Source organism: Podarcis melisellensis (assembly GCF_964234715.1).
Source record: "Podarcis melisellensis genome assembly, chromosome: 1".
NCBI lineage: Eukaryota > Metazoa > Chordata > Lepidosauria > Squamata > Lacertidae > Podarcis > Podarcis melisellensis.
Genome location: NC_138528.1, coordinates 3706659 through 3729808, shown reverse-complemented (window position 1 = coordinate 3729808; position 23150 = coordinate 3706659). Strand labels below are relative to the sequence as shown.

At 45.7% G+C, this 23150-nt stretch overlaps 1 protein-coding gene across 1 annotated transcript in view; it reads left to right on the top strand.

The window, feature by feature from the left end:
• Window positions 1-23150, top strand: part of PYGL (glycogen phosphorylase L) — a 58903-nt gene that overhangs the window by 10384 nt on the left and 25369 nt on the right. Inside the window, exons 3-9 of the mRNA XM_081910303.1 lie at window positions 3854-3955; window positions 4814-4892; window positions 6262-6365; window positions 12531-12662; window positions 13839-13950; window positions 17065-17147; window positions 22834-22977. Of these exons, the coding sequence (XP_081766429.1) occupies window positions 3854-3955; window positions 4814-4892; window positions 6262-6365; window positions 12531-12662; window positions 13839-13950; window positions 17065-17147; window positions 22834-22977 (756 nt within the window). The remainder of the gene's footprint in view (window positions 1-3853; window positions 3956-4813; window positions 4893-6261; window positions 6366-12530; window positions 12663-13838; window positions 13951-17064; window positions 17148-22833; window positions 22978-23150) is intronic.

Genomic DNA, 23150 nt, shown 5'->3' with positions numbered 1-23150 from the left:
AGATCAGAAGGTTGGCGGTTCGAATCCCCAAGACGGGGTGAACTCCCATTGCTCTGTCCCTGCTCCTGCCAACCTAGCAGTTCGAAAGCATGCCAGTGCAAGTAGATAAATAGGTACCGCTCCGGCGGGAAGGTAAACGGCGTTTCCATGCGCTGCTCTGGTTCGCCAGAAGCGGCTTAGTCATGCTGGCCACATGACCCGGAAGCTGTGCGCTGGCTCCCTCGGCCAGTAAAGCGAGATGAGCCCCTCAACCCCAGAGTCGGCCACAACTGGACCTAATGGTCAGGGGTCCCTTTACCTTTACCTATGTTTCCTCCTGGCTTGAATACCAGTGATTTCTGTGGACTCTCTCCCTAATTTTCTGAGCAGTGGATGTTCCACAGGGTTTAGACATAGGGTGCCTTCTAAGATTTGTTCTTAATTACGACTATCCAAGCAGAGCAAATAAATCACCCCTACGGCAGGCAGAAAAACTACCCACATCAACACAGGTTTATTTATGTATGCCTTTTTTGTGGTTACTGTACACAAAGCGGGTTCATACCAGATAAAAACACAGAATTTCAGGTCTCCCAGGGGACCTGCGTGTCTCAAGTCACGTCACCTGCAACTTTCTTCCCTCCCCAGAAGGCAGACCTGGCCCTGGATTGATCCCCGGCCCCTGTCTCCCAGAGCTGTCATTTTCTTTCTTTTTTCTCTCCTCCCCCCTTTTTAAATTATTATGTTTATTGCAAAACATACAACATAAAAAGACAAAAACAATACCACAATGACAACTAAACATTCATTGACTACACATCATCTAACATCACACATATTTTTGACTTCTGAATCACCTCGTCGTGCTTTCTAAATAATCTTAACCTATACGCACTTCCTGTTATATCTATTACATATCAAGAAAAAATTTTACTTTTATGATTTTCTTTAATATGCAAGATTCAATCTATACCTGTCAGGAGAACTGCATTTTCACAATATTGTTTTAAATATTATTTCAATATTGTTCATACTTTGCTCACTTTCTGATTTGAGTTTCCTCTTAATCTCCCAGTCATTTTCGCAAGTTCCAGGTATTCTATCATCTTCACCTGTCGGTCAAGCTTTATAGGAATTAAGTCAAATTTCCAATTTTTTGCTACCAGAATTCTGGCCGCCGTGGTTGCAAACATAAAGATATGGCTCTAAAGCTTTTTTGGATTTCAGTGGACGTAATGCCTAACAGAAAGGCTTTTGGGGTTGTTGTTTTTTTGGAAGGAGAGCTGTCATTTTTAAGGCTTCAGTCATCTTTATTTTGTTAAAGGCGGCTGACCGTCGTTTGCACCAATCATGCTGGGGCCAAACTCAAAACAGTGCAATCTTAACCCGGCCATTTGGCTCTGGAGACGGTTGCTGCGTGTTGGGCAACGAGATTGTTTGTTCACCGATGTACAAACCGTGACGGAATGGAGTAAGTTTGCTGGGGGAAATGTTCCTGGAATGCGAAGCACATGTCTGGCAGAGAATGAATTGCGTCAAATTGATCCTTGCTGGTGGCTTGTGGTTTGTCTAGGTCTGCCGGCTCTTCTCTTCTCCTTCCCTTTATAATACAATCCCCATGGTTTGTTGAATGTAGCGTTCTCAAAGCAAAGGAAATATTGGACTCTGATTAATAGAATACACACGAGGCTTGACCAGCAAGACTCTGGGAGGAGTGCCAATAATAATTCCTCTCCACCCCTCGGCCCAGGTCGTTTTATTCACAAAAGAACTTTTTACACAGTGTTCGTAAGAACCAATCAGATTTCCTCTGAGCATTTCAAAAAGCCCACGTGGGACAAAGTTAAAAGTTAAAACTGTTGTTGTTTAGTCATTTAGTCGTGTCCGACTCTTCGTGACCCCCTAGACCAGAGCATGCCAAGCACTCCTGTCTTCTACTGCCTCCCGCAGTTTGGTCAAACTCAGGTTCGTAGCTTCGAGAACACTGTCCAACCATCTCATCCTCTGTCATCCCCTTCTCCTTGTGCCCTCCATCTTTCCCAACATCAGAGTCTTTTCCAGGAAGTCTTCTCTTCTCATGAGGTGGCCAAAGTCTTGGAGTCTCAGCTTCAGGGTCTGTCCTTCCAGTGAGCACTCAGGGCTGATTTCCTTCAGAATGGAGAGGTTGGATCTTCTTGCAGTCCATGGGACTCTCAAGAGTCTCCTCCAGCACCATAATTCAAAAGCATCCATTCTTCGGCGATCAGCCTTCTTGATGGTTCAGCTCTCACTTCCATACATCACTACTGGGAAAACCATAGCTTGAACTATACGGACCTTTGTTGGCAAGGTCCAGCTACAAAGAAACTATTTCCTACTTGAGCATGCATAGTAGTCCAGAGTAAATAAAATAGGAATAAAAGGAGGAATGAAATACATTCAGCAAAGCCCCGGAGGTCATAAAGAGGCATAAACAGGAAATACAGGATGGCAGTATTTACCATCTCCTTGTGAACTCTCTTCCTGGCCCTTAAGATCTATCTAAAGATTAAACTACCATATTTTTCGCTCTATAACACGCACCTGACCATAACACGCACATCGTTTTTAGAGGAGGAAAACAAGGGAAAAAACATTCTGAATGAAACAGTGGATGTATCATTTTTGTGCTTCATGCTGTGGCCACAGACATGTGATCTGATGGTGAATTTGGGGTGACCCAATGCAGAAATCCTGAGAATCCCTGTGGATCCATGCTTTGTAACCACGTTTTTGCACCATTGCAGCCCCAGGCAACAGTAGGTGGGTGATTTTGGGGGGGCAGGCTGTAGCCATGGACATGCTGTGTGATCTGATGGTGAATTTGGGGTGACCCAATGCAAAGATCCTGAGGATCCATGTGGATCCATGCTTTTTAACCACATTTTAAGTGGGGAGGGAAGGAAAAACACAGAATGGACAAGGAGCACGAAAGGGGTGTGCAGAGAAGCAGCTGGCTAAGAATGCAGGAGAGGGGTATAACGGGAGGGAGGAAAGGAAGGCAAAAGTTTTCCCTCACCTACCCACCCAAGCCAGCCAGCTCGCGCGTTCTCTCTCTCTCTCTCTCTCTCTCTCTCTCTCTCTCTCTCTCTCTCTCCTGCATGTTTTCAGCAGCACCGGAGCACAGAGACGACACTCTGCTTTCCCCTCTGCTTGCCTGGAGGGGAGGGGCTTTCCCTGCTCTTTGTTCCGTTTGAGCAAACACAGCAAGGAAACAGAGGTGGGTGGGCAGTAAGACCCTGAGGCAGAATGCAGGAAAGCAGCCGCTTCCTCTTTTCAGGTTTCCCTTCTCCGAGACGCGCGATTTGATTTTTGCCTGCTTTTTTTGCCTCCAGTCGCGCCATTTGTCTCCAGGGACCACACATTCGCTCAATAACACGCACAGACATTTCCCCTTCCTTTTTAGGAGAAAAAATCTGTGTGTTATAGAGGGAAAAATACGGTACATCAAAGTAACCTACTTTGTACTGAGGATGCCTGATGAAGCAACTGGCCTGTGTTTCAGAATGCTTATACGTGCCTGTCAGGTGTAGAGAAAGCAAATGGCAGAGGGGGAGAGGCTTGTGGGATTCGATCAGAAACTATTGTCAATGAATCAAACCCAGTCACCGCAATTCTTTCATAGGCCTGTTCCATATTTCACAATTCCTTATAGCAATTCCACCTGAGCCCCACACTCTGGATATCTGCACCCCTACAGTTGAAAACTCGATATATCAAGAGTGCATGTTCAGGACCACTTCCTAAGGGAAGGACTCCTCTCCCGCCTTTTATGCAGAGGACCCGGGGTTCAAACTCCAGCATCTCCAATCCTGGCAAGTTGCAATAGAAACGACCATTTCTTCTTCCTTTCCAGAGAGTTTACTACCTTTCCCTGGAGTTTTACATGGGCCGGACTCTGCAGAACACCATGATAAACCTGGGATTGCAGAACGCCTGCGATGAGGCAATTTATCAGGTAAGGGGGGGAGGGGGGACTACTGCAATGCGCTCTACGTGGGGCTACCTTTGAAGGTGACCCGGGTCAGAATTGAGAGGAGAACCAGTATTTTGAAACCATTGAGAAGTGAAATAAATTTATCGCCTTATGGATCTGGTCATGGGATGGAGTCGAGGAAGTCTGAACCTCTTCCTAGAAGCTCCTGGTTTTGCAAATCCGTTGGCAAGTCGGATCTGCCTCTGAACAGTTTCCCCCCTTGTGTCCGCACCTTTTAAAAATAAAACTAATTCTGGAAGCGACAGCCGGTAGTACAAGATTCTGAAAACTTGCAAGCGTCAGGCGGGGGAACTTGGCTGAATTTCCCAGAGGCCTCCCATTTGCCGTTAGATTTATTTCCGTTAATGGCCCACGGCTGATCTAAACGGTGCCTAAATCACTTGACCCCTCCCAGAACAAATTGTGCAGTTGTGTTGTGTAACAGGCCTCAGCCTGCCTGCTGCAAAAACCGGCAGATTTTGACAGTTGGGCCGCCTTCCGTTCCCATTTTTGTAGGGGTGTGTGTATTGTGGGGCTTCACTTATGCTTGAAACACAACTCTTGGGAGCATTTTGCACAGAGGCAGCGTGGTTTAGTGGTTAGAGTTTGGGGCCGGGACCTGGGAGACCCGGGTTCAAATTTCCCACTTGGGGATGAAGCTCATTGTTGTGACCTTGGGGGGCAATCATCACTACCTCTCAGCCTGAGCTACCTTGCAAGGTTGTTGTGGGGATTAAATGAGATGGGGGGTGTGGAAAACCATGTACGCTGCCTTGAGCACGTTGGAGTAAAATGTGGGCTATAACTGAAATAAACAAATCTCTATATGTGGCTTTTTAGCTGGGGCTGGACATTGAAGAACTGGAGGAGATTGAAGAAGATGCCGGCCTGGGCAATGGAGGCCTTGGCAGACTTGCAGGTAAGTGAGGAACCATAGAAGTTGTAGAGTTGGAAGGGACCCCCAGCGGTCATCTAGTCCAACCCCCCGCTATGCAGGAATGTTAGCTGGAAGAATCCCTGAGACTTTGACATCCAAGCTCCATTGAAAGCATTATGCTACCACTTTAAGCAGTCAGGACCCCTCCCCACAAGGAATTCTGGGAACTGTAGTTCATTAAGGGCGCTGAGAGGTGTTAAGAGATTCATATTCCCCTGGGAGAGCCGCAATTCCCAGGGTTCCCTCTTCGGAGGGATCGATTGCTAAACCACTCCGGGAATTATAGTTCTGGGAGGGGCGTACAAGATTTCTCTCGGCAGCCTCCACAAACTACAGTTTCCAGAATTATTTGAGGGGAGCCGTGATTGCTTGAAGTTGTATTGTGGTGCTTTCAATGTGTGTTGTGAAGGTGGACAGCCCATAACTTCTCAAAACTCATCTCTGCTTCAGCTAGTGAGCACCTTGAAGCCCGGGTTCAAATGAGAAAACACGGGTGTGAATCACGAGGCCATTTCCAATCGTGCATAGGAAACTAATCTGAGCAAAAATGAACCGTCTTTCTTGGTTCAGAAATACCAGATTTTCTTGGCGCCAGTTCACAAGGACTCCGTTAATTTATGAAACAATATTTATTTATTTTATATGTTTTGTAAAATTTACACACCTCTTGATTGTAGGGGGGGCCTCAAAGCGGTTTCCAAAAAATATAAAACAATAAGATTATGACTTTTTGAAAAATCAAAACCATAATTTAAACCATGCAAAAAGTTCAAGCCACAATAGACTAAAAGAAATTAAAATTCCTACAAGTTTTCTGAACATTTGAGTAAGGTAAGGTAAAGGGACCCCTGACCATTAGGTCCAGTTGTGACCGACTCGGGTTGTGGCGCTCATCTCGCTTTATTGGCCGAGGGAACCGGCATACAGCTTCCGGGTCATTATTAAGCCGCTTCTGGTGAACCAGAGCAGCGCACAGAAACGCCTTTTACCTTCTCGCCGGACCGGTACCTATTTATCTACTTTGCACTTGTCCCTGCTCCTGCCAACCTAGCAGTTCAAAAGCACACCAGTGCAAGTAGATAAATAGGTACCACTCCAGCGGGAAGGTAAATGGCGTTTTCGTGCACTCTGGTTTCCGACACGGTGTTCTGTTATGCCAGAAACGGTTTAGTCCTCCTGGCCACATAACCCGGAAAGCTGTCTGCGGACAAACGCCGGCTCCCTCAGCCTGAAAGCGAGATGAGTGCCACAACCCCATAGTCTCCTTTGATTGGACTTAACCGTCCAGGGGTCCTTTACCTTTACCTTTTTGTGGTTGGAACTGAGCCCAGCCCTGCCTCTCCTTCCACAGCCTGCTTCCTCGATTCGATGGCCACCCTTGGGCTCGCAGCCTACGGTTATGGGATACGCTATGAGTACGGCATATTCAACCAGAAGATCAGAGATGGATGGCAGGTAACCTCGAAACCTAAATGTGTATGATTTGAAGCACGGCACAGTTTCTGCCACTGTGTTGTGCAAGAGAAGGCAGCCTACATTGCTATTGGTGAAGGAAGTGCGCAATATATTTTATTGTGTGCACGTATCTCGGAGTTTACTCACAAGCTTCCTAGCTTGCATTGTGGCGAAATGCTTTCATGAGCTTTGCGCATAAGTGGGCATGGGTGCGCATGAGCCTTTCCCAGCCTGGCGCATTCCAGAAGTTTTGGATTATGGCTCCTGTCAGTCAACTGATAGATTGATTGATTGATTGGTTTTCACATATTACATTACAAAAGCCAACACCATTTCCTCACCATCCCCCCATGCATTTGCATTTATATTTCCTCAATATTATTCTTCTCTCCTTCCTCCCACTTCCCTCCGCCCCCTCTCGATTTCCTCCACATTCTACAATTTACAATAATCTTTGCATTCTACAGTCTTCTCAAATCAGTCTTGTCAAATCATTCCTTACTCATTTTTCTTCCATCCAGTACTTCACATTTTAATCTAGGCATAGTCAAAACAAAAAAAATTCCTTCCAGTAGCACCTTAAAGACCAACTAAGTTAGTTCTTGGTATGAGCTTTCGTGTGCATGCACACTTCTTCAGATACACGAAAGCTCATACCAAGAACTAACTTAGTTGGTCTTTAAGGTGCTACTGGAAGGAATTTTTTTTGTTTTGACTATGGCAGACCAACACGGCTACCTATCTGTAACTAATCTAGGCATATTAGCATATCTTTTTCTGAGCAATATTTTGCCATATATTCATCAAAACATTTCCACTCCATTTTTAATTTTTGATTTGACTGATTTCTTATTATACCACTTAATTTTGCCAAAATTAAATATTCATTTAGTTTACAAATCCATTCCTCCTTTGTGGGTGTAGTTTGTGACTTCCACCTAGCAGCAAGCTCTATTCTAGCAGCTGTACCTGCATATAGAAAAATTCTCTCTCCCACCCCCCTGTGGTATCTCTTCATCTATCAATCCAAGGAGATATGCCTCTGGTTTCTTTGTTATTGATATTTTCAACATCTTCTTTAGTTCTTCATGTACTACTATCGAAAATTTCTTAATTTCCTCACACCTCCACCACATATGTATTGTTGTTCCTATTCTCCACCACATCTCCAACAGAGGTTGGATTTCAATTTATATACCTTTGCCAACTTAACTGGCGTTAAGTACCACCTATAGAACATCTTTACAAAATTTTCTTTTAATTCTATACGAGGCAGTAAATCGTATTGTGGCTCCTGTCAGTCTTAGCCAACATGGCTGAGTTGTAGAATTAATCATAAGAGTTGGAAGAGACCCCTAGGGTCATCCAGTCCAACCCGCTGCAACGCAGGAATATGCAGCTGTACCTTCCGGGCATCAAACCTGCAACCTTGGCGTTATCGGTCTCTAACCAGCTGAGCTATCCAGGCTGTAGTCCAATACAAGTGGAGGCCACCAGGTTTATTTATTTTGAAGGATTACAAAGCCTTTTGATATTTTAAGAGCGGAAGAAGAGACTGCTGGATCAGACCTGCGGCCCATCTAGTAGTAGTAGTAATAATAATAATAATAATAATTATTATTATTATTATTATTATTATTATTATTATTTGTACCCCGCCCATCTGGCTGGGTGTCCCCAGCCACTCTGGGCGGCTTCCAACAAAGATGAAAGATACACTAAAATGTCACATATTAAAAACTTCCCTGAACAGGGCTGCCTTCAGATGTCTTCTGAATGTCAGGTAGATGCTTATCGCTTTCCACAGGGCAGGCGCCACTACCGAGAAGGCCCTCTGCCTGGTTCCCTGTAACTTGGCCTCTCGCAGTGAGGGAGCCGCCAGAAGGCCCTCAGTGCTAGACCTCAGTGTCCAGGCAGAACGATGGGGGAGGAGACGCTCCTTCGGATATACTAGTCCAGCCTCCTGTTCTCACAGTGGCCAACCAGATGCCTGTGGGAAACCTTCAAGCAGGATTCAAACACAAGAGCCCTCTCCCCTCCTGCGGTTTCCAGCAGCTGCTGTTCAGAGACATATACTGCCTCTGACCGTGGGCGCAGAGCCTAGCCATTGCGGCTAGTAGCCACCAACTGCCCTCTCCTCCTCCCTGAATTCGTCTAATCCTCTCTTAAAGCCATTCAAGTTGGTGGCCACCACTTTCTCCTGTGGCAATGAGTTCCATAGTTCAACGATGTGCTGCATGAAGGACTTTTATCTGCCCTGAATCTTCACCTGCATAGTTTCATCAGCTTCTACCGTGTCGCCGTTTAATCGGCTATTTTCTAAGATCAAAAGTCCCAAATGCTGAAACCTTTCCTCTCTCTTCCCTTGATAATTTTGGTTTCCCTTTCCTGAAAAACCTTCCCAACTCTATATCATCCTTTTTCGCCTGTGAACTCTCTCTCTCTCTCTCTCTCTGTGTGTGTGTGTGTGTGTGTGTGTGTGTTTGGTAAATAGTTTTAGGGCCCTCTCCTGTTTCTTTCAAAGGCTTCCAGGGAGTAGGCTGGGACAATGATTAACAGAAAATAATCTGGCAAACTGATAACTGGAGTTCAGGGAGGAGATCACAGACTAGATGTGCATAGGCTCATTTACCTTGGGTTGATAAGAGTGACTTCCCTGCTCTAGGTCTCAAAGTGGGGGCGGAGAGGAGAGAGGGGCCCTTTGCATCACCTCCAAACACGCTCAAGGGAATCTTCAGTGCAAAGGGCAATTAGCTCTCATTGGGCTAGGACAGAGGAAAGAGCTCGGGGATTCTTCCTTTAGGTATAAATTTCTGCCTTTTCATGTGCTGGGAAGTCCCAGCAAGTTCAGGGATCTGAGCCAACGTTTTTCTGGCAGGATTTTGGTGCACGGTTACGCCCTTCCAGGAGGCTCTGTGACGCCCTGAGCAATGTGTATAACAGGGTTCAGGAAAAGCCTTAGATGACTTCAGCTCTGGCCAGCAAAAGGAGAGAGCTTCGGGTTCTTCTGTAATAATAATAATAATAATAATAATAATAATAATAATAATAATAATAATTAATAATTTTATTTATACCCCGCCCTTCCCGGTTCAAAAACCAGGCTCAGGGCGGCTAACAACAAATTTAAACACTTTAAAACACTTAATTATAAAAGCAGTATAAAAACATGAATAACAATAAAAATCAAAAATCAATAAGATAATCCCCAGGGCTAGCTGGCTGAATTGGTCCTACCTGGGCCAGCGAGGGGGTCAGGGGAGAATTAGCTGTGGGGTCTTAGAGCAGGTGATCTTCATAAAAGGGGAGGGGGAGGGAAGGGAAGGGAGATAAAAGATCAGGCTGAATTCAAATTAAAGGCCAGGCGGAATAGCTCTGTCTTACAGGCCTGACGGAAGGAGGTTAAATCCTGCAGTGCCCTGGTCTCATGGGACAGAGCATTCCACCAGCTCGGAGCCATCACTGAGAAGGCCCTGGTGGAGAATAGTCGGACTTCCTTAAGGCCCGGGACCTCTAAACTATGGTTATTCATGGACCTTAAGGTCCTCAGCGGGGCAGACCAGGAGAGGCGGTCCCGTAGATACGAGGGCCCTAAGCAAGGTTTGTTGAGGTTTTAGTGCTGTGAGCTACTCTTAACTTGCACTCAAGTTGCATATGCGCGTAGAATAAAACCCACTATCCTAAAGATGCCACAGTTTCCGCTAACCCTCATTCCCAGGAAACAAAACCTGGGGGAGCACCTGCAACCTTTTGCGTGCTTCACTTTCGCTTCCCACCCACCCCCTTTTACCCTTCGCACAGCACCCCATCCATAGCTGTCCACTTACAGATTTGAAAATAAAGGGCCAGCAGCCTCGAAAATAAGGGATCAGCAGCCAAAATAAGGGATTTTCCAGGCGCTGGTATGTTCGACTTCTGAGCCCCTCCCAGCCAAAGGCAGAAAGCCCAGCCAGCAGCCAAACGAAGCCTCAAGTGGTGCTTCCCACAGCGCAGCAACCCGGCAAAGGGGATGCAGCAAGGGAAACCACCGTCACCTCTCCGCTGGGAAGCGCTGAGCAAAGGCGAGTCCCCAGGCAACGCGGTCAATTTGATCGGCACAAGGCATGCAAGCTCCACCCCCCAGTCGTTCTTAGACTCCTTATTGGGTGAGCAACGCAGCCAAGCAACACAGCTGGAGCTTCCCTCCTCCCTGGCCGGCAGGGAGGGAGGGAGCGGAGCTGCTTCCTTTGAAACCCAGGAAATTTAAGGGACATCATTACCGTATTTTTCGCTCTATAACACGCACCTGACCATAACACGCACATCGTTTTTAGAGGAGGAAAACAAGGGGAAAAATTCTGAATGAAACAGTGGATGCATCATTTTTGTGATTCATGCTGTGGCCACAGACATGTGATCTGATGGTGAATTTGGGGTAGCCCAATGCAAAGATCCTGAGGATCCATGCTTTTTAACCACGTTTTTGCACCATTGCAGCCCCAGGCAACAGTGGGTGTGTGATTTTGGGGGGGCAGGCTGCTATGTGATCTGATGGTGAATTTGGGGTGGCCCAATCCAAAGTTCCCGAGGATCCATGTGGATCCATGCTTTGTAACTACATTTTAAGTGGGGAGGGAAGGAAAAACACAGAAGGGACAAGGAGCACGAGAGCGGTGTGCAGAGAAGCAGCTGGCTAAGAATGCAGGAGAGGGGTATAACGGGAGGGAGGAAAGAAAGGCAAAAGTTTCCCCAAACCGAAGCCAGCTCTCCTGCATGTTTTCTGGCTGCCTGCGAGGAGCACTCTGCTTTCCCCTCTGCTTGCCTGGAGGGGAGGGGATTTGCCTGCTCTTTGTTCCGTTTGAGCAAACACAGCAATGAAACAAAAGAGGGTGGGCAGTAAGACCCTGAGGCAGAATGCAGGAAAGCAGCAACTTCCTCTTTTAAGGTTTCCCTTCTCCGACGCAACGCACGGTTTGATTTTTGCTGATTTTTGTTCCTGCACTCCCCTAATCGGCTCCAGGGACCCCCACATTCGCTCAATAACACACACAGACATTTCCCCTTCCTTTTTAGGAGAAAAAATCTGCGTGTAATACAGAGAAGAATACGGTAATAAGGGACAGCAGCGGGACACGGCGCTGGGATAAGGGACTTTCCCGCCAAATAAGGGACAGTTGACAGCTATGACCCCATCCCTTTGGGTCTTCTGTTCTCCTTGTCACCCTCTGCCTATGGGCAAAAGCTGCATGTATGAATGAGACCGGGTCTGAACTGTTTACCAGCATTGCCAAACATGTAGTCCCCTGTTCCTTGCCAATTCCCTCCCCACTTTTTTTTACATACTACTTGTACAAATTGCTAGAAAACTAGAGTTTTAAGGGGGTGGTGAAGATGAACGAAGGATAGGTTGGTCTGCCTTCCTTAAAGAACTCCAAGCAAAACCAAATCAGCAGAGATCCTACTACTACAGTGGTGTCCCGCAAGACGAATGTCTCGCAAGACGGAAAACCCGCTATACGAAAGGGTTTTCCGTTTTGGAGGTGCTTTACAAAACAAACTTCCTATGGGCTTGCTTCGCAAGACGAAAATGTCTTGCGAGTTCCTGCGGTTTTTTCCCCCTTTCCCCCCCCTTTTTCCCAAGCCGCTAAGCCGCTTATCAGCTGATCCGCTAAGCCGCTTAACAGCTGATCCGCTTATCAGCTGATCTGCTAAGCCGCTTATCAGCTGATCCGCTAAGCCCGCTAAGCCGCTAATAGCACTAATCCGCTAAGCCGCTAATGGGCTTGCTTCGCAAGACGAAAAAACCGCAAGACGAAGAGACTCGCGGAACGGATTAATTTCGTCTTGCGAGGCACCACTGTAACCTGCTAGTTTTAAAGGGAAGGTGGGATATATTTCGGGAGGATAAGAATGGCGGTCATGATTTCAAAAATGCCTGATTATTCACATGTTGTTATCAATCCTCTTGCTGTATAAAATGTTATGAGAACATTTCTTTAAACTCCAAGCTTAACCAAACACTGGACGTGAATTTAGGGGCCATATAAAGAAGTCCGTTCCATATGTGTTTTTGTGCATAACTGTTCCTCTGTACTGCATTGTCATTTCCGTGAATGACACTGATCATGACATGGTCCTGTCTGGTTCCTCCTTCTCGTGCTCATCCTGATACATTTCTCTCTCTAGGTGGAGGAAGCTGACGATTGGCTAAGACACGGGAACCCCTGGGAGAAAGCCCGCCCAGAATACATGCTTCCCATTCATTTTTATGGAAGGGTGGAGCACACCCAAACCGGCGTGAGATGGATCGACACCCAGGTACTGGGAGAGGGGGCACCTCCATGGTCTTGCTTGTGGGGGAGGGAGGAAGTTCAACTCCCCATAGCCAAGAAGGTTACTGGGTGGTCTTATTTGCCTCACCCAGTAGGGAGATAGATTGGGTTCCGGTTCCGTTTTAATGGGAAACAACCTGATTTGCTCTTCTTGAACCAATACAGTGGTACCTTGATTCCCAAACGCCTTGGTTCCCAAACGCCGAAAACCTGGAAGTAAGTGTTCTGGTTTTCGAACGTTTTTCAGAAGCCGAATGTCCGATGCGGCTGTCGGTTATTGTTTCCAGGACGCCTGCACCAATCAGAAGCTGTGCCTTGGTTTTGGAACATTTTGGAAGTCAAACGGACTTCCAAAACATATTAAGTTTGGTGGTTTTGTTTTTGCTATGTTGTGTTTTTGTTTTTGAGGCTTTTTCGGTTAATTTGTTTTTGTGACTGTGTGGAACCCAGTTCAGCTACTGATTGATTGATTGATTATGTGACTGCGGAAATGGATAAAAGCCCCTCATCCAAACAATTACTGTCATCAGTACAGATAAAAAAAATATCATCTACAATACCATCTAATTTATTTTGTAATACAGTACATTGATTATTGCTTTCATTTTATGGATCAATTACTTTCTATGGGAAAAGCACACCTTGGTTTTGGAACACTTTGGTTTTGGAACGGACTTCTGGAATGGATTAAGTTTGAGAACAAACGTACCACTGTAATGTGATTTTCATTTGAAATTTGCCCTAAATTTTGCAGTGCCACTGTTTAACCAAATAATGTGTGCAAAAGCTTTCATAGATCAGTCAAAGTAACACATGAATGAATTAAGTTCTTAACCTGAGGTACCACTTTGCAAATGTGTGTGTGTAGGGAGAAATTTGTACTAAAATTGCCGATGGGTTTCCATGAGGACTTAAAAAAAAAATTAAAACTGGAGAAATGAGAAAATTGCACATTTGATCAATGAGATGGCCTTTGTTGGGCTCACCTCCAGAATCTGGCTTCCTATGATAGAAGTCCCTCAAGATGTTGATCCCTCCTATGAAGGAGCACCTGTGTCTGAAAGGATGGGGGCAGTGTTGGTGGGGGGGTCCCTTGGCCAGGCCCTCCCTGGGAGGGCACCATGCAACACAGCTGATGCCCCTGGGCCTTTTCTCTCCCCAGGTGGTCCTGGCTTTGCCCTATGACACCCCAATTCCTGGTTACATGAACAACACGGTCAACACCATGAGATTGTGGTCAGCTCGGGCTCCCAATGATTTCAACCTCCGCGACTGTAAGTGTTTTTGTTCTGTTTGCAAGAATATTTATATACTGCTTTTCTTAAAACCATATACAGTGGTACCTCGAGTTACGTATGCTTCAGGTTACAGACTCTGCTAACCCAGAAATGGTGCTTCAGGTTAAGAACTTTGCTTCAGGATGAGAACAGAAATTGGGCTCCAGCAGCGCGGCGGCAGCAGGAGACCCCCATTAGCTAAAATGGTGCTTCAGGTTAAGAACAGTTTCAAGTTAAGAACAGACCTCCGGAATGAATTAAGTACTTAAGCCGAGGTACCACTGTACAGTCATACCTCATGTTACATTTGCTTCATGATACGTTTTTCAGGTTGCGTCCCGCGGTGACTCGGAAGCACCAGAAAGGGTTACTTCCAGGTTTCGCTGCTTGTGCATGCGCAGAAGTGCTAAATCGCACTTTGCGCATGTGCACAAGCGCCAAATCACGCCGCGCACCTGCGCAGATACGGTGCTTCAGCTTGTGGGCTTTTCATGTTGCGAACGGGCCTCTGGAACGGATCCCGTTTGCAACCTGACATACCACTGTACAACAATTATACACAAAACTGGGCAATACACAAAGCATATACAAGAAGTTAAAATCAGAAATCAACTAGGAGCTATTCTTAATTGCCTGCATAGGCCTGGAAAATGTGGGAATGTTGAAGGTGGCAGGAGAGGATATATTGATTACTAATATCCTTCCTAACTCACACTAGCAAGTTTCTTTATATAGCAGAGTTACATTCCCCTTCTTATGCAGCAGAAAGCTGGTTGCAAACTTGTGTGAGCCTATTAAGACAACAAGCAATTCAATCTGGCTTGCCCAAATTGAGATATGTTCTATTATTCCTGGTAAGACACCTTTGATCCCTCCTAAAAGAATAAAGATGCTTTTGAATTATGGTGCTGGAGGAGACTCTTGTGAGTCCCATGGACTGCAAGAAGAACAAACCGATCCATTCTGAAGGAAATCAGCTCTGAGTGCTCCCTGGAAGGACAGATCCTGAAGCTGAGGCTCCAATACTTTGGCCACCTCAGGAGAAGAGAAGACTCCCTGGAAAAGACCCTGATGTTGGGAAAGATGGAGGGCACAAGGAGAAGGGGATGACAGAGGACGAGATGGTTGGATAGTGTCTTCGAAGCTACGAACATGAGTTTGACCAAACTGGGGGAGGCAGTGGAAGACAGAAGTGCCTGGCATGCTCTGGTCCAGGGGGTCACGAAGAGTCAGAAACGACTAAATGACTAAACAACAACAAAAGAATAAAGACACAACAGTCTTATTCATAAGTAACAAAAAGTAGTTTTACTCATGATCAGGCAGAGCAGTGTGTGATCCCTGAAGGCAGGCTTTAGGTTTAAAGTTGCAAATATGTACAAACAGGTTTACCCCATATGGGAGATAACCTGGGCAACTGCTGGCCACCAGTACAGTCCAGGTGAATGAAGAAGTTTGCAAGATGAAAAAGAAGATCAAAGAGAAGGGAGGTAGCTGCATGACTTGGCCTTTTACCAGGTCTAGAAAGGTCACGCCCACCTACTAGTCACATGCAAGGAAGGATGTTCCAGCCAGGTGTAACAGGAAGTTCAACTGACTGGACTAACATCCCCTGCATGTCCACTCTAGCAAAACAAGGAATGTTGTACTTGACTGCTCCCAGTGGATTACATCCCACAGAAAGGTTTTCAGCAGATGTTTGAAAGGTGGCCCAGAAGGCACCTGCTGAAGTTCTAGTGGCAGAGAGTTCCACAGGGCTGTTGGCGCTAAAGGCTCGGTTTCCTGTTGTTGTCAAACGAGCCTCAGCAACTTGGGGAATGACCAGCCACACTGCTGCTGATCTCACTAATCGAGCTCAGATGTTTGAGATAGGGATAAATTGCCTCTTTTTTGGCTGTAGTCACAGAGTGTCTAGAAGATATAGCCACCTTGTTTCCTTTCCTTTTTTAAAATGCTTTTTATTGGTTTTCCAAAACGAAATTAAATAAAACATATGCTCTTACATTCAACATTTTTGTATCTTCTTATTTTCCATGCGCATTATTGCACCCGGACTTCCTTCCTTCCCTACTTCAGCTTTCACAATTAACATCCTCTCTTGCAGATTCTTATTTACACTCTGTCCACGTCACAAGATTTATATTAACCCTGCTACAGTCTTTAAGCTTCTACAGTTATTCCGTATGTACTCAACAAATTCACTCCACTCCTTTTCGAACTTTGTTACTTTTTGGTTCCAAATGTTATAGGTCATTTTCGCCAATTCTATGTATTCAAACATTTTTGTCTGCCGCTCCATTAAAGTTGGGATTTCCTGGGTTTTCCATTTTTGAGAATCCTAGCGGCGGTTGTGGCGTACATAAATAATTTGTGGTTCTCTTTTCTTAATTCATCCCCTATTATCCCTAGCAAAAAAAGCCTCTGGTTTCTTTGGGAAGGTGTATTTTAAAAGTTTTTTCATTTCTTTATAAATCATGTCCCAGAATTTTTTCATTTTTGCACATGTCTACCACATTCACCATCTTTTAATTTACACTTCCAACAAGCTTTGTTACTCACTCTGTACATTTTTGCTAGTTTAACTGGAGTGATATACCACCGGTACATCATTTTCATTAAATTTTCTTTTAAAGTAGAACACGCCGTAAACCTCACACGTTCATTCCATAATTTTACTCAGTTATCATAATCAATATTATATATTTTGGTTTTTGGTTTCCTTTCCTTTTTTGCTGTCTTGCTCTGCCTAGCTCTTGTCAGATAGCTGCATGGAAAATTCTCATTAGCCTCCTCCTTGCTCCCTGCTCCCCACCCCACCGCCGGCCACATCTATGACCAAATGGTTCCTGGATTCACTTTTCAAAGAAGTCAGCTGTTGGGCTACAGTTGAATTTCTGTAACATTTTGGCCGCCTTTCAGCCGCCTGGAGTTTTAGTCACCAAATGCTTCCAAGAAAATTGTCACCGTTACACAGGACTAGAAACTTGAGATGGATGGATGGGAGGGGAACAAGAAGGAAGCTAAGACTGCATGCTCCCGGCCACACACCAAGTATCTCTGAAGTTGACAGCTTGTTTTTTTCCTTCCCAAACCTTTTCTCTTTTTTTCTAGTCAACGTTGGCGATTACATTCAGGCGGTGCTGGACAGAAACTTGGCTGAGAACATTTCCCGCGTCCTTTACCCAAATGATAACGTAAGTCCTTGGGTGCAGAAATGCAGCCTTCCTCTTGGAGATGTGTGAGAGGGGTTGCTTGGGAGAGAGGGAGGGAGAGTGTCAGCCTTTCAGAACCAAACAAGGAAACGATTTGAGCCTTTTTGCGGGCTCATAACTCTGGATGCATGAAGCGTCCTCATAAAAGATCTGGGAATGGGCTTTGTCACCGAGTTCTTGGCTGTGAGTCTGCCTCAAGCAGGCTTCAAAATACCGTATTTTTCACTCCATAGAGCTCACCTAGTTTTTAGGGGGGGAAATAAAGAAAAAAATATTATCCCCCCCCCCAGCCCCAAAGAGCAAAGAAGACAAGACAGCGAGTGGGATCCATCCTGCTGGCTTTCTTGGCTTCCTCTTTAGCCGCACGCAACCTCTCCAGCCGGGAGAGGCTGTGCGCGGCTTTGGCAGAAGCCAAGACACCGAGCAGGATGGATCCCGCTCACTGTCTTGGCTTCGTTTTTAGCCGCGGGGCTGGGCCGGGGGAAGCCCGAGCTTTCCCCGACCCCAGCCCCCAGAACAGGTCCAGAAACGGCGGCAAGATTGCGCGCAACCTTGCCGCTGCTCCCAGAGCTTGCGGATAGCTGCTTGAAGCCCGGCGAGCGCAGCGCTGCACCAACCCCTGCGCACCAACCCCTCTCGCTCTCCAGGCTTCAGCGAAAGCCTGCATTCACTCCATAGGATGCACACACATTTCCCCTTCATGTTTGGAGGGGGAAAAGTGTGTCCTATAGAGCGAAAAATACAGTATGTTCATCTGGAGTGTTCTGCAAGAGCAGCTCTCAGTGCCAGACCTCCAAATCTCACCTCTCCCACAAAAGCTGCAATTTAAATCCCTGTGTCTTTAGCTGCAGACAGGAACAGGTCTTCAATAAAGCATCATCTGTCTCTTGTTCCCGGTTGTGCTTTGGGCTTGAATTGGTCTTCTCCAACCTGGTGCTCTCCAGATGTTTTGGGAATGGTGGGCATTGTGATCTGCAACATCTGGAGGGCACAGGATTGGAGAAGGCAGCCTTACACAAATGTGCCTGGTGCTCATCTCATGTTTGCCCATCCAAGTTTAGTCAGTTACTTCTGCAAATATCACATAAACCATAAGTTGCTGCCGCATCAAACTGTGGTTTGTGCAATCCCACCAAACCAGGATTGCAAAGCATGTATTAGGTGAAGGTAAAGGGACCCCTGACCGTTAGGACCAGTCATGGCTGACTCTGGGGTTGCGGCGCTCATCTCGCTTTATTGGCCGAGGAAGGCGGCGTACAGCTTCCGGGTCATGTGGCCAGCATGACTAAGCCGCTTCTGGCGAACCAGAGCAACGCACGGAAATGCCGTGTACCTTTCCGCTGGAGCGGTACCTATTTATCTACTTGCACTTTGATGTTCTTTCGAACTGCTAGGTGGGCAGGAGCAGGGACCGAGCAATGGGAGCACACCCCGTCGCAGGGATTTGAACTGCCGACCTAGGCTCTGTAGTTTAACCCACAGCACCACCCGCGTCCCTAAAGCATGTGTTATATAATAATAATAATAATAATAATAATAATAATAATAATAATAATAATTTATTATTCATACCCCGTCCATCTGGCTGGGTTTCCCCAGCCACTCTGGTCAGCTTCCAACAAAATATTAAAATACAATAGTCTGTTAAACATTAAAAGCTTCCCTAAACTGGGCCAACTTCAGATGTCTTCTAAAAGTCTGGTAGTTGTTTTTCTCTTTGACATATGGTGGGAGGGTGTTCCACAGGGCGGGCACCACTACCGAGAAGGCCCTCTGCCTGGTTCCCTGTAGGTTTGCTTCTCACAGCGAGGGAACCACCAGAAGGCCCTCGGCGCTGGACCTCATTGCCCGGGCAGAACGATGGGAGTGGAGACGCTCCTTCAGGTATACTGGACCGAGGCTGTGTTGGCAGACCTGGTTTTGGAGGGACCACCTGAGCAACAGTCTCTTGGGTCAGATGTGACGGCTAATGGTGTGTGAATCAGTTACTTGCCATATTCGCAGAAACCAGGGCTCACAAGGGGCGCATCTCAAGGCTCAGCTTATGTAATGGCAAACCATTGTTGGGGGTTACATGTGCACCAAAGTATGTGGAACATTTAATAGGTCCCTCCAACTTTTTCATTCTTAAGGACGTAGGCGTAGGTCTAACCCCCTAAACTTAAGGCATCTCACAAGATTAATAAACAAGGTGAGAGTTGTTTGCCTTCCTGACTTCTTTTCTTCTGAGATGTCACCAGTGCCAGATGAACGTATAAGCTAAACAAGCTCTAGCTTAGGGCTCCACTCTCTTGGGGGCCCCCAAAAAGTTTAAAGGAAAACAAATGATGTACATTTCCATACTATAAGATAAAAAACAAATAAAATAAAACCTACATACAGTAACAGTGTTTAGTGTTGTGTAGGCTCCTATGATGTAAGTCATGGGTCCTGCCTGTTAGCCTGCTCCCTAAAATATCACTGGTTTGCTCCTTTCTATATATAGGGTGCCTACACAGAGCCTAGGACTTGGCGATTAGAAGGACGGTGGTTTGAATCCCCGCAACGGGGTGAGCTCCCATTGTTCAGTCCCTGCTCCTGCCAACCTAGCAGTTCGAAAGCACATCAAAGTGCAAGTAGATAAATAGGTACCACTCCGGCGGGAAGGTAAACGGCCTTCCATGTGCTGCTCTGGTTTGCCAGAAGCGGCTTAGTCCTGCTGGCCACATGACCCGGAGCTGTACGCCGGCTCCCTCGGCCAATAAAGTGAGATGAGCGCTGCAACCCCAGAGTCGGCCATGACTGGACCTAATGGTCAGGGGTCCCTTTACCTTTACATTCTGCATGGACTGGTTGCATGGCAACATGGGCAAATGGCTTGAGATACCTATTAGGTCCATCAGTTACCATATAGTTTATATTCAACACAAAAAGCAGTGACAATTTGTTGTTGGCAAAGGACAGCTGGACATATAAAGGGCCCCATTACCTTCAGTAGCTTAGGGCCTCATCAAACCTAAATCCAGCCCTGGACGTCACCATGAGGACTGGAAATAAAACACTCAAACTCTCAAGCAGCAAATAGTTGTTGGGAAATACTGTAGTTATTGGATTGCTGTAAGAGGAGGGTGCCGGGTTGTTTTTTAAAGACAAAGTGGGGGGGGGGCTTTGTGTGCAAATGTTTTCCTGTTGCTTTCTCAGCCCTTGAGCTGTTTCAGGCATTTGACATTGTCTTGTTCAACCCTCGCTGCCGCAGCCGGCACACCTGGTGAGGAGACCTCTGTGTAGATCTGTAACTTTGGTGTGGCAGATTCGTTGGCATCGCTCCCGTACCACCTCAACCTTCGCCTGTGATGTATTTCTGTGCTTTTCCCTGCTCTTGAATTCTCACCGAGGTGGCAAACCTATCTCCAGATCGTCCCCCTGAATGTGGAGGGAGCGTTGCGGGGCGGGATCCTCCACTAAACCTTATAAGTCCCTGCCTTTAGAAAGCTAGCCTCTCAAGGAAAGGGACTCTTGCCCTCGCTGATATTCTATTTGTCGATATGGAAGGGGTGTGTGTGTTTATATGGAGGAGTATCTGAAATGTTTACGGCCTACACAAGTTTACTGCCTCCGTGAGAACCAGCCTCGAATTCCTTTTTGTGTCTTGATTTTTCACACCTGTGTCATTGCTTAGCCTAGCTTCTTTGCTGTTAATGGGGGAGGGGGGATCTGGTGGAAATAATATTGAGTTTTTTTCTTTAGACATCCAAGTGCTTTTAGGGCAGTCATGTGTGATCCCACTTAACTATACTGCTTAGGCCTGAGAATGATTTGGGACGGTCAAACTGCTTCATTTCCCATTGGTAATATCCTGTAACTCCTTGCTAAAATCCAGCAACTTTTCACGCCACAAATGTTCGGGGTTGGGGGGTGGGATTCTGCATAGTTTTGCTATAATAGCCCCCAATGTGGTAGCATCGGAGAATTAGCACAGATTAACCAATAAAGCAGAATGAATCTGCCACTGATGCACTATTATTGTGTTAATATGACCACTGTAAAGCACTAAAGCAGGCATGTCTAACCGGTCGATCACGATCTACTGGTTCATGGTCGATCCTTGTCGATCATGGGATCCTGGTCAATCACCAGCCAGAAAGGGGGGGGGAAACAGGAAAAAAACCTCAACAACTTTGATGACGCCTCCCCCCAAAAAAACTCAACAACTCTGTGCAATCCTGGATAGATCAGTGCCAGTTTTTTCATACTGGGAGTAGATCAGTCTCTTGGGAGTTGGACGTGCCTCTCTCTCCATGAATTTGGAATATTCTTTTTAGGTTGGGGGCGGGAGCGTTGAATCAGGGAGAAGGTAATTTCCATTCATGTGGTATACATTTAATGGGGCTGGAAATCCAAATTTTATTTCTTAGAACAGCTTTCACCAGGAGCACACACTTGCTTACCTTGCGGCAACAGCAATTCTTTCCTTAAAAAAGAATTTTAAAAAATCAGGCAACCAGGTTTTAAAATCGAAACCGATTCATTGGCTGTTAGATTGTGCTAGATCCCTGCAATGCCTTAACTAGTGCCAAAACACTTAAGCCTGCCTCTGTTCAACGAATCTCTCGCATTTCAAAATTGCAGTCCACACCGTGGGGGTCAGGATATGGAGTGAAGTGGCCAACTTCTCTAAGCGAAACCCAAAATTTTTGCTCAGTCCCTCATTTAATTTCCCCAGAAGTTTTTTAGATTAAAAAAATAATAATTCTAGCCTGCTTCATACAGTTTGTGTTCATCATTTCAACAACTGTTTTTTTTAGCTGTAGTTATCCCCTCCCCTTGAGGCTAAATTCTACAAATACCATGGCAATTCAGACTTATCACTTTTGATATGCAGTTAAAGCGATGCTTGACTAGTGAAGGTTAATTCGCCGCCATGTGTCATCTGTGTGCCCTCTGATTCCAAACACCCTTCTTTTGCGTCTCATCACCAAACTTCTTTCGGTTATCAGCCCATCTCAAATATTATTATTATTAATAATTTCATTTCTATACCGCTTTATATTTTTAAGAAAAATCTCAAAGCGGTTTACAACATATTAAAACACCAATAAAACAATCCGGAATCAAACATTTCTGAAGAAAGTCAAACGTGGCGTATGCAGTCAAAGCAACATAATTAACAGAAAACTAAAATATTGTCTTAAATATTTCAAAATAAAACATTACAAAGGAGGTCAGCTGGGGTATACATATTTAACACAAACAAAGTTAACCAAAAAAAACACAAAAATTTAAACGTTTTTTAAAAAAAAGAGAAAGAAAGTAAAAACAAAAACCATTGGTAAGTGAAGTCAAATATAAAATATCTCGTCCATCCCCAAAATTCCCAAAATTCACGGAATAGTAAAGGTTAAAGTGCTTTGGGAAATGAAAGGTATTTTAAAAAAACGTTTCTACAGTCATTTTTATACACAAAGTGATTTGCAGTCTTCCCTCCAAAACCCTGTGCAATGAATTCACAGTTGCTCCCATTTTACTCCCCAGTTGTGATGGGAATTGTAGGCCAAACATCTGGAAGGGGGGGACCAGCTTATGGCAAAGACTGCGCTAGGACACGCCACACTGTTCAACAGATAAGCATCTTGCCTGGTGTGTCTTATTATCAATGTTCCCAATGGGACGTTCCTCTCCATCTTTGCAGTTTTTCGAAGGAAAGGAGCTGCGCTTGAAGCAAGAATACTTTGTGGTGGCTGCCACCCTGCAGGACATCATCCGGCGGTTCAAAGCCTCCAAATTTGGGAGCACCGAAAGCGTCCGGACAGCTTTTGATTCCTTTCCAGACCAGGTAGTTTTGTGTTTGCGTGTGTGTGTTGGCTTTCACACAAAATTCTTTTTCTTCTCTGGCCATCCCTTGTAGCCGAGTAAGATTGTCTTCCATGAACACGGTTTTAACAATGAGTCCGTAAGTGACTGTGGAGGCCAATTCTGGATCCACACATCCTTCCACAGTGGGGACAT